Consider the following 18,713-nt stretch of genomic DNA (forward strand, 5'->3'; position numbering starts at 1 on the left):
ATCCCTCACCCATAGTTCTTTCCACTTTTTCTCCATCTTCAGTGTTCAGCCCTACGAGTATTCCCAGCATTCTATGAATGACCATGTTCACCTCAGTTAGAAATCTCCTAGACTGAACCCACCTGGGGACTTATCATAAGAATCCTCTTAGAGGCTCAATTCCAGAATGACCGGCTAGTATTCAATTTGGCCTCAGCTAAATCAAACATACTAGCCACACTGAATTTGCTTGACTGTGATAAAATGTCAGAGTTGAAGTGTCTCAGAGCATTTCAAACGTGTCTGTTAAGACAGCATGCATTGGAGTTACATTCCAGTCTACTTTTCATGTGTCTTCATGATAACATCTATAGAGCCCATATGACATTCTTTGTGGTTGTGAACAGTGGTGGTTCCTACAGTATCTAGTTCATTCTTGCCCCTCCCCCTCTCTAGCTTATGCTCTCTCTTCCCCCATCTAGCTCATTCCCTCTTTCCTTGTCTCCCTCATCCAACACTTCCCCAATGTACTTTCCTCCCTTCCCCTTCTCCATCCATCCATACCTCTATCTCTTCTCACACCCCCTCTCCTCTCTCTCGTTCTCCTCTCGCTCTCCTCCTTTTCCGTCCAGCCCTCCTCTTCTTGCTCCAGAACTGTCAGATGGCATTAATTCCTTTCACGCTCATCGCCTGTAAGAATAACAGCCGTGAACCTCGCCGAACAGCGCCATTCTCCTGCTCCAGTTAGCTTTACACTCAGACCAGCCTGCCTGCCTCGCAAACACCAACATTATTCATGTTGTGGCCCTTGCTTACACAACATGCCTCACTAAAGGGCAAAGTTAAGCTGACGCGAATCTTAGTGGAAGAGGTCATGTTCTTGATGTAAAAAAAACTAAATAAATGTATATTGTATAATCAGGCCCTGCACCTTCATTATTAGCTTATGTCACCAACTGTAGCATGGACCTTCAACTGAGATAGATATACTTCTACGTCGTAGTGGAGACCAAATCACGAGGCTCATTCAAATTTCCTGCAGCGCAGGAAAATTCTCAGCGACAACAGTGATCAAATTAACAACATATACCTGTATATTTACTATTATGACAGAGATATTAAGCAAAATGTTGAAGTAGCTCTTGAAAGCTCCAAGCATAGCATTGTATGTATGTTTGTCCTATGAAGCCAACAGAGTGAACATATTAAAGGCTATAAAAGATACACGATACAGTGCATTCGGAAAGTATTCAGACCCCTTGACCTTTTCCCAATCTTTTTACGTTACAGCCTTATTCTAAAATGGATTTAAATACAAAAAATACAAATAAATACAAAAAAACTCAGCAATCTACACACAAAAGCCCATAATGACCATGCAAAAACAGTTTATTAGAAATTATTCCAAATGTATTACATATAAAAAACAGAAATACCTTATTTACATAAGTATTCAGACCATTTGCTATGAGAATCGAAATTGAGCTCAGGTGCAGCCTGTTTCCATTGATCATCCTTGATATATTTCTACAACTTGATTGGAGTCTACCTGTGGTAAATTCAATTTATTGGACATAATTTGGAAAGACATTCACCTGTCTACAGTATATAATGTCCCACAGTTGACAATGCATGTCAGAGCAAAAACCAAGCAATGAGGTAGGAGGAATTGTCCGTAGAGCGCCGAGACAAGATTGTGTTGAGGCACAAATCTGGGGAAGGGTACCAAAAAATGACTGCTACACAGCCCCCAGCTGTGCCCTGGACACCATATGTGAATTGATCGCACCCCATCTATCTTCAGAGTTCGTACTGTTAGGTGACCTAAACTGGGACATGCTTAACACCCCGGCCATCCTACAATCTAAGATAGATGCACTCAATCTCACAAAAATGATCAAGAAACCTACCAGGTACAACCCTAAATCCGTAACAATGAGTACCCTCTTAGATGTCATCCTGACCAACTTGCCCTCTAAAACACTTCAGCGAGCAGAACATTCTAATCAACCTGGCCCGGGTATCCTGGAAGGATATTGACCTCATTCCATCAAAATAAGCATGCCCCATTCAAAAAATGTAGAACTAAGAACAGATTTAGCCCTTGGTTACACCAGACTTGACTACCCTTGACCAGCACAAAAACATCCTGTGGCGTTCTGCATTAGCATCGAATAGCCCCTGCGATACGAAACTTTTTAGGGAAGTCAAGAACCAATATACTCAGTCAGTTAGGAAAGCTAAGGCTAGCTTTTTCAAACAGAAATTTGCTTCCTGTAGCACTAATTCCAAACTGTTTTGGGAAACTGTAAAGTCCAGGGAGAATAAGAGAACCCCCTCCCAGCTGCCCACTGCACTGAGGCTAGGAAACACACAAATCTGTGAAAATAAGCATTTTTCTAGGGCTGGCCATGCTTTCCACCTGCCTAACCCTACCCCGGCCAGCATCTCAGCCCCCCCCCCCCCCCCCCTGCAGCAATCCCCCTCTTCAAAGGGGGAGACACTCTAGACCCAAACTGTTATAGACCTATATCATCCTGCCCTGCCTTTCAAAAATATTTCAAAAGCCAAGTTAATAAACAGATCACCAACCATTTAGAATCCCACCGCACCTTCTCCGCTATGCAATCTTGTTTCCAAGCTGGTCATGGGTGCACCTCAGCCACGCTCAAGGTCCTAAACGATATCATAACCGCCATTGATGAAAGACAATATTGTGCAACTACGTATCTTCATCGGCTGGTTCACCAGCTATTTCTAAGACAGAGTTCAGTGTGTCAAATCGGAGGGCCTGTTGTCCGGACCTCTGGCAGTCTCTATGGGGATGCCACAGGGTTATATTACCGAGCCGACGCTTTTCTCTGTATATATCAATGATGTCGCTCTTGCTGCTGATGATCCTCTGATCCACCTCTACGCAGACGACACCATTCTGTATACATCTGGCCCTTCTTTGGACACTGTGCTAACAAACCTCCAAACAAGCTTCAACGCCATACAACACTCCTTCCGTGGCCTCCAACTGCTTTTAAATGCTAGTAAAACTAAGTGCATGCTCTTCAACCGATTGTTGCCCGCACCCTCCCACCCGACTAGCATCACTACTCTGGACGGTGGTGGTTCCTACACTGGACGGTTCTGACCTAGAATATGTGGACAACTACAAATACCTAGGTGTCTGGTTAGACTGTAAACTCTCCTTCCAGACTCACATTAAGCATCTCCAATCCAAAATTAAATCTAGAATCGGCTTCCTATGTCGCAACAAAGCCTCCATCACTCATGCTGCCAAACATACCCTCGTAAAACTGACTATCCTGCCGATCCTTGACTTCGGCGATGTCATTTACAAAATAGCCTCCTACACTCTACACAGCAAACTGGATGTAGTCTATCACAGTGCCATTAGTTTTGTCACCAAAGCCCCATATACTGCCCACCACTGCGACCTGTATGCTCTCGTTGGCTGGCACTCGCTTCATATTCGTCGCCAAACCCACTGGCTCCAGGTCATCTATAAGTCTTTGCTAGGTAAAGCCCCGCCATATCTCAGCTCACTGGTTACCATAGCAACACGCACCCATAGCACGCGCTCCTGCAGGTATATTGCACTGGTCATCCCCAAAGCCAACACTTCCTTTGGCCGCCTTTACTTCCAGTTCTCTGCAGCCAATGACTGCAACGAATTGCAAAAATCTCCCTCTCTAACTTTAAGCATCGGCTGTCAGAGCAGCTTACCGATCACTGTACCTGTACACAGCAAATCTGTAAATAGCACACACAACTACCTCATCCCCATATTATTACTTACCCTCTTGCGCTTTTGCACCCCAGTATCTCTAATTGCACATCATCATCTGCACATCTATCACTCCAATATTAATGCTAGATTGTAATTATTTTGCCTATATGGCCTAATTATTGCCTACCTCGCTACTCTTCTACATTTGCACACACTGTACATAGATTTTTCTATTTATCTTTTCTATTGTGTTATTGACTGTACGTTTGTTTATTTGTAACTCTGTGTTGTTGTTAATGTTGCACTGCTTTGGTTTATTTTTTGCCAGGTTGCAGTTGTAAATGAGAACTTGTTCTCAACTTGCCTACATGGTTAAATAAAGGTCAATTTAAACAAATTAAAAATACATTGAAGGCCCCCAAGAACAGAGTGGCCTCCGTCATTGTTAAATGGAAGAAGTTTGGAACCACCAAGCCTCTTCCTAGAACTGGCCGCCCGGCCAAACAGAGCAATCGGGGGAGAAGGGCCTTGGTCAGAGAGGTGACCAAGAACCTGATGGTCACTCTGAACGAGCTCCAGAGTCCCTCTGTGGGGATGGGAGAATCTTCCAGAAGGAGAACCCTCTCTGCAGTACTCCACCAATCAGGCCTTTATGGTAGAGTGGCCAGATGGAAGCCACTCCTCAGTAAAAGGCACATGACAGCCCTCTTGGAGTTTGCCAAAAGGCACCTAAAGACTCTCAAACCATGAGAAACAAGATTGAACTCTGTGGCCTGAATGCCAAGCGTCACATCTGGAGGAAACCTGGCACCATCCCTACGGTAAAGCATGGTGGTGGCAGCATCATGCTGTGGGGATGTTTTTCAGTGGCAGGGATTGGGATACTAGTCAGGATCGAGGAAAAGATGAACGGAGCAAAGTTCAAAAAGATCCTTGGTGAAAACCTGCTCCAGAGCGCTCAGGACCTCCATCTTCCAACAGGACAATGGCCCTTAGCACACAGTCAAGACAGCGAAGGAGTGGCTTCGGGACAACTCTCTGAATGTCCATGAGTGGCCCAACCAGAGCTTGGACATGAACCCGATCTTACATTTCTGAAGAGACCTGAAAATAGCTTTGCAGCAACGCTCCCAATCCAACATGACAGATCTTGAGAGGATCTGCAGAGAAGAATGTGAGATACTCCCCAAAAACAGATGTGCCAAGCTTGTAGCATCATACCCAAGAAGACTCAAGGCTGTTATCGCTGCCAAAGGTGCTTCAACAAAGTACTGAGTAAAGGGTCTGAACACTTATGTAAATGTAATATTTCAGTTTCTTTGTTTTTTTGCTATGTCATTACGGGGTATTGAATGTGGATCGATGAGGAAAAAAACTATTGAATCAATTTTAGAATAAGGCTGTGACCTAACAAAGTGTGGAAAAACTCAGTCTGCATACTTTCCGAAGGCAAGTGAATGTGAATGTGCAAGTAGAGATAATGAGGTGCAAAGGAGCAAAGAAATAAAAAACAATCTGGGAATGAGGTAGTTGGGTGGGATATTTACTGATGGGCTATGTACAGGTGCAATGATCGGTAAGCTGCTCTGACAGCTGATGCTTTAATGAATTACAAAGTATTTACCACTTTGACATTTTAGACTTAATTTACCCTTACAGAAAATGTATCAAACCCCTAAAAAAATACCAGTTAATTATTATAATAATACAAATGTCCTGTTGGTGTAGGATTATTTTCCTGCTGTAGCAAACTGGCTCAAATTAAGATCCTACATCTGTATAGCAGGATTCTGATTACGTTGCAGTCAGTGTTGTAGTACTCGAGACCTGTCACGGTCTCCGACAACATATTGAGTGTCTCGGTCTTGTCTCTGTGTCAGATACATTTGTACTCGGTCTTGACTCGGTCTCAGGAGATGAGGACTCGTAAAAAAAAAGCTGCATGAGAGCCTATGTACATTATTGAAGGAATCCTGCATGTCTGCGACTTGTGTGATGACAGTTTTGTACCATAGGGATGATCCAAACTAATGGCAGTGTAATTACACGTTTGACAAGCAATTCCAAACAAATAAGCAAAACTCTGAGTGGAGAATAGTTTCTCATCACTCAGTCCTTCCTTCCCAAACCTGGCGTAGAGGGCTTAGACTAATCACAGCAGATTAGTTGGAGCTCTGATGGATGCTGAGCTGGCCTGTTAATCATCCCTGTGATGATGACCATAAATCATCTAAAAATGATTCTAATATTATTAGCAATATATTTTTACAATCACAGTTAGATGGAATGATCACAGTAGGTCAATATCATCCAGAATAACAGTTTTGCCTAGTTGACATCTCTTCGCCTCTGTTCCATCAATGTCACAGTAATTCTGCAGTGTTAATACAGTATATATAAGCTCTGCATACTAAGTGAGCGAGGGGTAGGCGGTTACATGAGCGATTTAGCGTTGCTGTGATCTCCAGAGAGCTCTGTAATTTAGATGTAAAATGACAGAGCTGCTGCCTCTCGTTGGGCTACAGTTGGGGAGCTAATGACATACTGTGCCAGGCTAGCGTGACTATAAGCCCAGCCGGGGCAGACGGGAAGTGGCAAGAACATAATTCTGTCATTACATCCTGGCTGGCTGGGTGAGACCTCTAATCAGGTGGGCAGGGATTCAGGATTCATTCAAGCCAGGCTGGTCTGACTGGTTTCAGTCCCTCCAAACCCCTCTCCTCAGTGGTGGAACACCCGATAGTGCATCCCTGACTGGGCCTGGAGGCGGACGCTAAGTGGCTGACGTGGATGATGTCCCAGTCACATTGCTGTGTTCAGCACCTGGAAGGGAGGAATGTAAAAAGCCTCCATGCCTGGTTGGTGGTAGGCTATCCAAGAGTCTGTATCACTGTGATAATCACACAGCCACATCTTTACAATCACATACCTACCTGTTTAAGTGAACTGACTGTTACACAATGACCCGAGAGATAACAACATCTGGACTGGGCTGAGCTTACCTGTTGTTTGCTCTGAATCACTGAGACAAACTGTGCTGGGGTTTACTTTACCAGATGGGAGCTTTATGTGATGAGGTGCCGAAGATGAATCCTGGCAGTTTCTAACATGGTATTATCATTCTCATATACTTCAAGTGTGTTCAGTGACTGTACATGGTTAGAATGGAGGTTCAGGATGATTGATTGTTCAAACGTCAAGTGCAAATAGATTAAATTAAAAAGTGTTTGTGGTACTTACCAAGATTACTGCCATTCATTTCATCTGTAAAACAGACAGAGAAACACAACATATTAATATACAGTAACCAGTACCAATGTAAAAGATCACTAGGCCTATTTCATAGTTTCATTAAAATCAATAGTCTTTCTTACCAAGACCCACATACATTTTCATTCATATTCAGTCAAACTCTGCATCTCCTGACCCCCCCAGTCCCAGCTGATTGGCCATGTTGTGTCTAGCTGTCACATATGGTGTGCTGTACACCCTCTTGGCCAGACAGGCTGGGGCCTGTATGCACGCATTCACAACACATAGGTATGCTATGTCCAGGAGCAGTCAGGAATCGAAAGCACAAATGAGTACTACGTGTTCTCACTCTTTATACTTTACGACGAAGACGTATTGAAAACCTAGGCTCTACACAGTCCACGCAACGGATCCGACGGAGGTAGTTTTAAGTACTTTTGTGCAGCTGGAGTTTTGGAACGTGACGCAAACAGAGCTCCGTAGCTCCGTTGGCGTAGACTGTGAAATCACTGTGGAGAGCCCTTTACACAGGCCTGCTGTCCTGCCCTTCCTCCTCCATCAGCAGTCCAGAGAAATTCTACTGACATCTTCACATTGACCACTGAAGACAGGTCAGTCTTACAAGGCAAAAATGGTGACATCACCCACCGGAACACAGCACAATAAAATAGGCCACAGCTGTTTAGTTCTTTAGGCTACAAATTAGACTCAATATGTCACAGAGCATCAAATCAGACAGAGAGGCCTATGGAAATGAGCGCTGACTGATCTCCATCGGACTGCACTGACCCTCCTCTTCTTTATGCTTGTTTGGTTTGTTCTGTTTTTGTCAGAGGGACAAAGATTTTTTGCTAATTTGCATGAAAAATAAGGGATTATGGAAGTATTTCTACAGCTGCGCCATTGAGAGCATCTTGACTGGCTGCATCACCTCTTGGTACGACAACAGCTTGGCATCCGACAGTAAGGCACTACAGAGGGAAGTGCGTACAGCCCAGTACATCACTGGGGCCAAGCTCCCTGTCATCCAGGACCTCTATACCAGACGGTGTCAGAGGAAGACCCGAAAAATTGTCAAAGATTCTAGCCACCCATCATAAACTTTTCTCTCTGCTACCGCAGGGCAAGCGGTACCGGAGCACCAAGTCTGGGGCCAAAAGGCTCCTGAACAGCTTCTACCCGCAAGCCATAATACTGCTGAACATTTAATCAAATGGCTACCCAGACTATTTACAATGACCCCCTTTTTTTGCACTGATTCTCCTGCACTGGCTCTATGCACACTGTGGATGTATTTCAAGGCCTATCTTCAAACTCAGTGCCTCTTTGCTTGACATCATGTAAAAGTCAAAAGAAATCTGGCAAGACCTCAGAATAGAAATTGTAGACCTCCACAAGTCTGGTTCATCCTTGGGAGCAATTTCCAAACACCTGAAGGTACCACGTTCATCTGTACAAACAATAGTACGCAAGTATAAACACCATGAGACCACGCAGCCGTCATACCGCTCAGGAAGAAGACGCGTTCTGTCTCCTAGAGCTGAACGCACTTTGGTGCGAAAAGTGCAAATCAATCCCAGAACAACAGCAAAGGACCTTGTGAAGATGCTAGAGGAAACAGATACAAAAGTATCTATATCCACAGTAAAACGAGTCCTATATCGACATAACCTGAAAGGCCGCTCAGCAAGGAAGAAGCCACCGCCATAAAAAAGCCAGACTACGGTTTGCAACTGCACATAGGGACAAAGATCGTACTTTTTGGAGAAATGTCCTCTGGTCTGATGAAACAAAAATAGAACTGTTTGGCCATATTGACCATTGTTATGTTTGGAGGGAAAAGGGGGATGCTTGCAAGCCAAAGAACACCATCCCAACCGTGAAGCAGGGGGGTGACAGCATCATGTTGTGGGGGTGCTTTGCTGCAGGAGGGACTGGTGCACTTCACAAAATAGATGGCATCATGAGAGAGGAAAATTCTGTGGATATATTGAAGCAACATCTCAAGACATCAGTCAGGAAGTTAAAGGTTGGTCGCAAATGGGTCTTCCAAATGGACAATGACCCAAAGCATACTTCCAAAGTTGAGGCAAAATGGCTTAAGGACAACAAAGTCAAGGTATGGAGTGGCCATCACCAAGCCCTGACCTCAATCCTATACAAATGTTGTGGGCAGAACTGAAAAAGCGTGTGCGAGCAAGGGGGCCTACAAACCTGACTCAGTTACACCAGCTCTGTCAGGAGGAATGGGCCAGAATTCACCCAACTTATTGTGGGAAGACTGTGGAAGGCTACCCGAAACGTTTGACCCAAGTTAAACAATTTAAAGTCAATGCTACAAAATACTAATTGAGTGTATGTAAACTTCTGACCCACTGAGAAAGTGATGAAAGAAATAAAAGCTGAAATAAATCATTCTCTCTACTATTATTCTGACAATTCACATTCTTAAAATAAAGTGGTGATCCTAACTGACCTAAAAGAGGGAATTTTTACTAGGATTAAATGTCAGGGATTGTGAAAAACTGAGTTTAAATTTAGTTGGCTCAGGTGTATGTAAACTTCCAACTTCAACTGTACATTACCACAACTACCTCAACTACCTTGTACCCATGCACATTGACTCGGTACTGGTACTCCTTGTATATACACTCTTAGAAAAAAGGTCTGCGAAAGGGTTCTTCGGCTGTCCCCATAGGAGAACCAGTTTTGGTTCCAGGTAGAACCCTTTTGGGTTCTATGTAGAACCCTCTGTAGAAAGGGTTTTACATGGAACCCAAAAAGGGTTCTACCTGGAACCAAAAAGGGTTCTTCAAAGGGTTCTCATATGGGGACAGCCGAAGAACATTTTAGGTTCTACATAGCACAATTTTTAATGAGTGTAGCATCATTATTGTTATTTTATTGTGTTACTATTTCATTTTTTTTATTTAGCACATTTTTTGTACTTTTTAACTCTGTATTGTTGGAAAGGGGCTCGTAAGTAAGTGTTTCACGTTCAAATCTACACCTGTTGTATTCGGGGCATGTGACAAATACAATTTGATTTAATTTGAGTATTGAGTGAAAAGGATAAATTATGGAAGGAGCTGAATTATGAATGGGCACTGGTCAACCACGAGAGGGAGAGAGAGAGAGAGAGAGAGAGAGAGAGCAACAGGTGAGAAAGATGGGCATGAAGTAGTGAGGGGGACTCTGTGGATGGTGAATACTCACACTAAAAAGATCTGTCACATAAAAATTGTACCTAACCACTTCCATTATCCCTTATCAAAGCATCGATTAATTATTCCAAGGACCTCTTGTGGGCCTTTCCATTGCAAGTTGAACAGCTCCTCTTCCATACAAAGAGGCACAGGCAGAATAGGCAGACTCCCATAATGCTAACATTCTGTGTCAATTAGTATTTTTCTTATTTAACAAGGCAAGTCAGTTACGAACAAATTCTTATTTACAATGACAGCCTAGGAACAGTGGGTTAACTGCCTTGTTCAGGGGAAGAAAGATGTTTACCTTGTCAGCTCAGGGATTCAATCTAGCAACTTTCAGTTACTGGCCCAACACTCTAACCACTAGGCTACCTGCCACCCCAAGTATAGAGGAATATAGAGGAACACCTTATGACTCAAGGTTTTCAGATTTTAAATATTTCATTTTTTTATACCTTGAAGAACTATATTCATTCCATACAAGATGCATATATTCTGATATCAAAACACTACTTCTTCCATTATACCCTCTCATTTGAAACAAATAATAGTTCGAAAATGTGTGAAAATAGAAGAGGAGCGGGAGAAAGAATGGCAGAGATGGGAGTACACTCATAGAAAAAAGGGTTCCAAAAGGGTTCTTCGGCTGTCCCCATAGGAGAACCCTTTTTGGTTCCAGGTAGAACCCTTTTTGGTTCCAGGTAGAACCCTCTGTGGAACCCAAAAGGGTTCTACCTGGAACCAAAACAGTTCTACCTGCAACCAAAAAGGGTTATTCAAAGGGTTCTCCTATGGGGACAGCTGAAGAACGATTTTAGGTTCTAGATAGCACCTTTTTTTCTAAGACTGTAGGGGATAGGAAGAGAACGGGAGGGATTGGATGAAAAGAAGAGAGTGGGGGTGAGTATGGAAGAGAGAATGGAGAGAACTGGGAGTGTCCCCCCGAAAGACCTCATTCTCAGACCTCCATTAAGAGACTACAGGCTAAAAATATACTCCTCATGTTGAGCCACCTGGCTTTCCCAAACCACCTCAATAATTCACAGGCTGCATGAGGGGAGGATCTCTGAAACACAATACAGTTCAATAACCCTGGGAACAAACAAAGACTTTACACAATGACCAACCATCTAACTACTGAACTTACTGAACTAACAGTGAAGGGAATGCATATTTCATTTATTGGGTTGGCTTCCCTTTCTTGGGCCTCTGAATTTGCACTATGGAAGACTTAGCTCAACCACATAAAGCAAACCCAGCCAGCATATCTCATCCCATTCTGATGTCAACACCTCACGACCAACTCCTCTCCCCCATGTGACCTACTTGTTGTGTGTATGTACTGACATGTACACTACCGTTCAAAAGTTTGGGGTCACTTAAAAATGTCCTTGTTTTTGAAAGAAAAGCACATTTTTTGTCCATTAAAATAACACCAAATTGATCAGAAATACATTGTAGACATTGTTGTTGTAAATTACTATTGTTGCTGGAAACAGCAGATTTTTGTATTTATTATTATAATATTTATTTTTTTACCCAATTTCGTGGTATCCAATTGGTAGTAGTTACAGTCTTGTCTAATCGCTGCAACTCTCGTAAGGACACGGGAGAGGCGAAGGTCGAGAGCCATGCGTCCTCCGAAACACAACCCAACCAAGCCACACTGCTTCTTAACATAATGCACATCCAACCCAGAAGCCAGCCACACCACTGTGTCGGAGGAAACACTGGGCCAATTGTGCGCCGCCCCATGGGCCTCCCAGTCGCAGCCAGCTGCGACAGAGACTGGGCTCGAACCCAGAATCTCTGGTGGCACAGCTAGCACTGAAAATGGCAGATTTTTTATGGAATATCTACATAGGCGTACAGAGGCCCATTATCAGCAACCATCACTCCTGTGTTCCAATGACACGTTGTGTTAGCTAATTCAAGTTTACAATTTTAAAAGACTAGGGGGGTGGAGACAAGCACAAGGACAGGTGAAACAGATCAGGGCGTGACAGCAAAAGTTTTTTTGATGCATGTGGTTCTATTCATTTGGGATCTATAGCATCCCACAACTGTCCCAGAATATGTTTGGAATATTTATTTTTCGCACAGAAGGACAAGTTGACCAATAGAATAGGTCCGCTTTTGTACTGTGGGGAATAGTAGACTGACATAGGCTAGTGATTTTGCTGTTTGTTAGGCCTACTCATCTTGTTGGCTGACGAAAAGTAAATGTGGACAGTTCTTCTAACATCTTCAATATGCACCTTGAAATTCGATAAGAGGGACACGCGCAGTCGCGTCCCCGATGTGTCTGTCTTCACTTGTAGCCTACATCGGAGCTGTGATGTCTGTGAGAAGGATCCAATCATGTGACGGGAATTGGCTAATAAGAATTTAGATATCTGAGAGTGCCGTGTGAGTGAGAGGTGCTTCGGGCACGGCTGCCGGGAGAAGGCAATTATAATTATTATATTCAGGCCAAGGGCACAACAGCCACTTTGGCTACAAAAGGCATGGATTTTTTAGTAGTCATTACGACCACACAAGGGGGATACCGCCAGGAAATTCTAAGCCTGATGAGAATATTATCAAGTGCTTGTCAAATTGTGAATGAGAGACTGATGAAGTGTGTGCAGCTTGCATAAGAAACAAAGCAGAGCTCATGCCTATGAAGCAACTTTTTTGGAATCATTATTGGAGTTGCATTATGCAGCCCTAGAATCTATAAAAAATCGAAACATACAGCCCAATGTTTGTATCACAACTAAAGTGGCATAAATAACTCTAAATTAAACATATAGGAGGACCTGTTTCTTTGTTAACCACTCAACACAGAATAGCCGCATGTGCCAGCCACTCCCTCGGAAATCGTTTGGAGAAAATATTTTATTTTATTTAGCTATGTTCAATTGTATTCTTCATACTATAAAATTATTTTAAAAAACAATGCCACGTAATTCTAGCCTAAAATAAATAATTAAATGATTGTGATAGTGTAGGTTACATTACATGGATATATTAGACTAAAATGTAGATGTTCCAAAGGTCTGCATTAGTGGCTTGCTGCTAGGAGATGCTAAACATGTTTATATAACGACACAGGATGAGACCCAGATGAAGACACAGGAGGCAGATGGTTCGAGTCTCTGACATATATTAATAGACAAGGGGCTGGCAAGAGGCAGGTCGAGGACAGGCAGAAGTTCATAAACAGGGTCAGAGTCAGATAGGTACAGGACGGCAGGCAGGCTCGAGGTCAGTGCAGGCAGCAATGTTCAGAACTGGGAGGACTAGAAAACAGGGACTAGAAAAATAGGAGTATGGAAAAATGCGCTGGTAGGCTTGACGAGACAAGATGAACTGGCAACAGACAAACAGAAAACACTGGTATACATACACAGGGATAATGGGGACAAATGGGAGACACCTGGTGGGGGGTGGAGACAAGCACAAGACAGGTGAAACAGATCAGGGTGTGACTGCCCCTCCTCCTTCTTGGGGCGCATACCTGGTTGACCGGGGTGCCGACAGTGAAAGTCAGCGATGAGGGCCGGGTCCAGGATGTCCTTAGCGAGGACCCTGCACCTCTCCTCCACGTCATAACCCTCCCAGTCAACCAGGTACTGGAAACCCCTGCCCCGAGGTTGAACACCGTGCCAGGATCCATCTGAACGTTCCCTGCAGCGATGACGTATCCCAGAAGAAAGAGTGGAGCAATAGAATTCACACTTCTCCGTTTTCACAAACAACTGATTTCCAGGAGACGCTGGAGGACTTGTTGGACATGTAGGACATGCTCTTGAGCAGAACGGGAGAAAATAAGGATGTTGTTGAGGTAGACAAACACAAACCGATTCAACATGTCATGGAGTCCATTGTTGATCAGGGCCTGGAATATTGTGGGAGTCCAAACAGCATAACCAGGTACTCGTAGTGTCCATCCATCTCCTACCCGTATCAAAACTAGGTGGTAGGTGTTCTGAAGGTCCAACTTAGAAAAGATAGTTGCTCTCTGGAGAGGCTTGAAAGCCGAAGAGAGGAGTGGTAGAGGGTCAACGGTTCTTTTCACTAATGTCATTGAGGCCCCGGTAGTCAATACTGCCGGTGCAGAAGAAACCTGCACCTGCAGAAAGTCCTCAATGTACTCCTCCATGGCCTTGGTCCCAGGGCCAGGCAGGGAATATAGCTACCCATGAGGCGGTGTGGTGCCCGGAAGGATGTCAATTGCATAATCGTAGGGACGATGTGGAGGAAGGGAGGTGGCGCAATCCCTGCTGAAAATCTCCAGGAGGTCCTGGTACTCCGTGGGAACAGCTGAGAAATCCAAGGCTTTTCTAAAGACCGCAGGAGGACGTCCTTGGGCAGGCTGCGCCGCCTTAAAACTTCTTGTGACTCTCAAACCCGGGTCCTCCGGGTAATCATCGCCTGACACTAATTAGCATAACGCAACGGACATAAATCTGCCTAGAAAATCTTCCTATTCTTGAAAATCACAAGTGAAATATATTGGAACACAGCTTAGCCTTTTGTTAATCACCCTGTCATCTCAGATTTTTAAAATATGCTTTACAGCCAAAGCTAGACAAGCATTTGTGTAAGTTTATCATAGACTAGCATAGCATTATGCCTTGCTAGCAGCAGGCAACCTTGTCACGAAAATCAGAAAAGCAATCAAATTAAATCGTTTACCTTTGATGAACGTCGGATGTTTTTACTCACGAGACTCCCAGGTAGATAGCCAAAGTTCATTTTTTCCCAAAATATAATTTTTGCAGGCGAAATAGCTCCGTTTGTTCTTCACGTTTGGCTGAGAAATCGCCCGGAAATTGCAGTCACAAAAACGACAAAAAAAAATCCAAATTAGCTCCATAATATCGACAGAAACATGGCAAACGTGGCAAATCCTCAAGGTGTTTTTATAATATCTATTCGATAATATATCCGTCGGGACAATTCGTTTTTCAGTAGGACCGATTGGAGTAATGGCTACCTCTGTATTTTACGCGAGAGTCACCCTGGGAGCCATCATGTGACCACATACGCAATGTAGCCGCCTATGGCTATTCTTCAACAGAAATGCGTAAAACTACGTCACAATGCTGTAGACACCTTGGGGAATACGTAGAAAGCGTAAGCTCGTTGATAGGACATTCATAGCTCAATAGGGACTCATTGGAACGCAGCGCTTTCAAAATATGGGGCACTTCCGGATTGGATTTTTCTCAGGCTTTCGCGTGCAACATCAGTTCTGTTATACTCACAGACAATATCTTTACAGTTTTGGAAACGTTAGAGTGTTTTCTATCCAAATATGTCAATTATATGCATATTCTAGCATCTTGTCCTGACAAAATATTGTTTTTTTTCCAAAAATGAAAATACTGCCCCCTAGTACCAACAGGTTTTAATTAATTAAGGCAATGTGTGTGGCATAACGGGCTCAAACCCAGGATAAAACCAGTGGCCCAGTCGATCAGGGGGTTGCGCCTCTGAACTCATGAAAATCCCAAAACAACAGGAACATGGGGAGATACAAAAAGTGGAAACTGTATTACCTGACACTCGCAGTTAATGGGAACCGTACTGTGAGTGACCCTGACAATGGAGTATCTGTCTAGTGCCCTGGCATCCATGGGAACAGAGAGGAGATATGTGGAGATACACAGCTCAGATACTAGAGTAGCATCCATGAAGCTCTCGTCAGCCCAAGAGTCAATGATTTCCCGGAGAGATTTAGACCGGTCACTCCACAGCAGGATAACATGGAAAGGGGTATGAGTAATATGAGTAGAAACCCTCCCAGTATGCCCCACCAGCGTACTCATACCTACTGATGAGCCTGATCTTTTACTGGACAGGTGGATATGTAATGCCCTGTAGCACCACAATACAATCAATCAATCAATCAAATTTTATTTGTCACATACACATGGTTAGCAGATGTTAATGCGAGTGTAGCGAAATGCTTGTGCTTCTAGTTCCGACAATGCAGTAATAACCAACAAGTAATCTAGCTAACAATTCCAAAACGACTACCTTATAGACACAAGTGTAAGGGGATAAAGAATATGTACATAAAGATATATGAATGAGTGATGGTACAGAGCGGCATAGGCAAGATACAGTAGATGGTATTGAGTGCAGTATATACATATGAGATGAGTATGTAAACAAAGTGGCATAGTTAAAGTGGCTAGTGATACATATATTACATAAAGATGCAGCAGATGATATAGAGTACAGTATATACATATATATATGAGATGAATAATGTAGGGTATGTAAACATTATATTAGGTAGCATTGTTTAAAGTGGCTAGTGATATATTTTACATAATTTCCCATCAATTCCCATTATTAAAGTGGCTGGAGTTGAGTCAGTGTGTTGGCAGCAGCCACTCAATGTTAGTGGTGGCTGTTTAACAGTCTGATGGCCTTGAGATAGAAGCTGTTTTTCAGTCTCTCTGTCCCAGCTTTGATGCACCTGTACTGACCTCGCCTTCTGGATGATAGCGGGGTGAACAGGCAGTGGCTCGGGTGGTTGTTGTCCTTGATGATCTTTATGGCCTTCCTGTGACATCGGGTGGTGTAGGTGTCCTGGAGGGCAGGTAGTTTGCCCCCGGTGATGCGTTGTGCAGACCTCACTACCCAAATTAGCAACTATAGGAGCTCAGCCTGCCTAATCATTCCTTAGGCCACAATCTAGCCCTGCCCAGTTGCATAGGCTCTGGAGGCAACGAGTCGCCCAACCCTGATGATTCCTGAGGGGGCTCGGATGACTTCGGAACCTCTCGGGAATGCAGGCACCGGGAACTTCCGGGGTTCTTTGGTGGCGTGAAAGCAGCCGTGGACGAGCAAGTGTGGCCGAGAACAGAACTCATTTCACTCCTACGTTCCCGTAGGCACCCATCGATCCTTATGGTTAAGGCTATGAGGGAGTCAAGGTCCAATGGTAACTCCCGAGCTGCGAGCTCGTCTTTAATCTCCTCTGATAATCCATGAAGGAAGGTGTCGAACAGGGACTCCAGGTTCCAGGCATTCTTAGCGGCCAACGTGTGAAAGTCTATCGCGTAGTCTGCCACACTACAGGAGTCTTGACGTAGTAAAAGTAGCTTTCAGGACCCCTCTGTCCCGGAGAATCAAACACTTTTCTCACCTCCGACACGAAATCCTCCAGACAAAGTCAAATGGCAGATTGTTGCTCCCAAACGACCGTAGCCCAGGTGAGCACCCTTCCAGACATCAGCATTATGAGATACGCTATCTTCAAAACGAAGAGGGCTGCAGATCAAAAATGAGGGAGCACTAGGAGTGAAACACCTGGCAGGTTCCAGGATCCCCAGCATAGAGCTCCGGAGGTGGTAAGCGGGGTTCTCGGGATTCCGGTGTAGGCTGGACAAGATCACCACTGGTAGGGTGATTACTGAGAGCCCTGGAGGTTTCCATTCTGACATTTTGCCTGATAGATAGTCCCCGGAATTGCTCTAGTAATAATTTGAAACCCTGGTCATGGCGTTCTGCCAAAGTATGGAGTCCTTCCATAAGGTTCTAAAGTAGCTCCTTGTGTCTTACAATGGTGGCTCCTTGCAGGCAGACAGCATTGCAGAGCTGGTCCGAGTCTGCTGGGTCAGTCATGGTCAGTTCGTACTATAACGACGCTGGATGAGACCCAGTTGCAGTCACAGGAGGCAGATGGTTTGAGTCTCTGATATTTATTAATATACAAAGGGCAGGCAAGAGGCAGGTCGAGGACAGGCAGAAGTTCGTAAACAGGGTCAGTCAGATAGGTACAGCACGGCAGGCAGGCAAGAGGTCAGGGCAGGCAGAATGGTATGGCAGGCGTGCTCAGGGTCAGGGCAGGCAGCAATTTTATTTTTGTTTATCCGTTATTTTACCAGGTAAATTGACTGAGAACATGTTCTCATTTGCAGCAACACCCTGGGGAATAGTTACAGGGGAGAGGAGGGGGATGAATGAACCAATTGTAAACTGGGGATTATTAGGTGACCGTGATGGTTTGAGGGCCAGATTTGGAATTTAGCCAGGACACTGGGGTTAACCTCTTGAAGCTAGGGGGCACTATTTTTATGTTTGGAAAAATAACGTTTCCAAAGTAAACGGCCTATTTCTCAGGACCAGATGCTAGAATATGCATATAATTGACAGGTTAGGATAGAAAACACTCTAAAATATTGTCTGTGAGTATAATAGAACTGATATTGCAGGCAAAACAGGAAAATCAAAACAGCAAGTGGCTTCTATTTTGAAATCTCCATGTTCTATAGCCATTTAAAGGGATATCAACCAGATTCCTTTTCCTATTGCTTCCTCAAGGGGTCAACAGTCTTTAGACATAGTTTCAGGCTTTTATTTTGAAAAATGAGCGAGAAAGACAATATCGCGTCATTGGCCGGGTGCCAGCAGCGTTTTGCTTGACGCAAAAGAGTTTGGGCAGCCATTGCCTTTCCCTCTCCTACTGATAAAGACAGGTGCGGTTGATATATTATCAATTATATATTTTAAAAACAACCTGAGGA

General features: G+C 44.0%; 1 protein-coding gene across 1 annotated transcript in view; it reads right to left on the bottom strand.

The window, feature by feature from the left end:
- Window positions 1–18,713, bottom strand: part of LOC139410822 (nuclear receptor subfamily 6 group A member 1-A-like) — a 113,980-nt gene that overhangs the window by 32,137 nt on the left and 63,130 nt on the right. Inside the window, exon 3 of the mRNA XM_071156362.1 lies at window positions 6,962–6,985. Coding sequence (XP_071012463.1) covers window positions 6,962–6,985 — 24 coding nt within the window. The remainder of the gene's footprint in view (window positions 1–6,961; window positions 6,986–18,713) is intronic.

The sequence above is a fragment of the Oncorhynchus clarkii genome, chromosome 6 (genome assembly GCF_045791955.1).
Source record: "Oncorhynchus clarkii lewisi isolate Uvic-CL-2024 chromosome 6, UVic_Ocla_1.0, whole genome shotgun sequence".
In the NCBI taxonomy this organism is placed as follows: domain Eukaryota; kingdom Metazoa; phylum Chordata; class Actinopteri; order Salmoniformes; family Salmonidae; genus Oncorhynchus; species Oncorhynchus clarkii.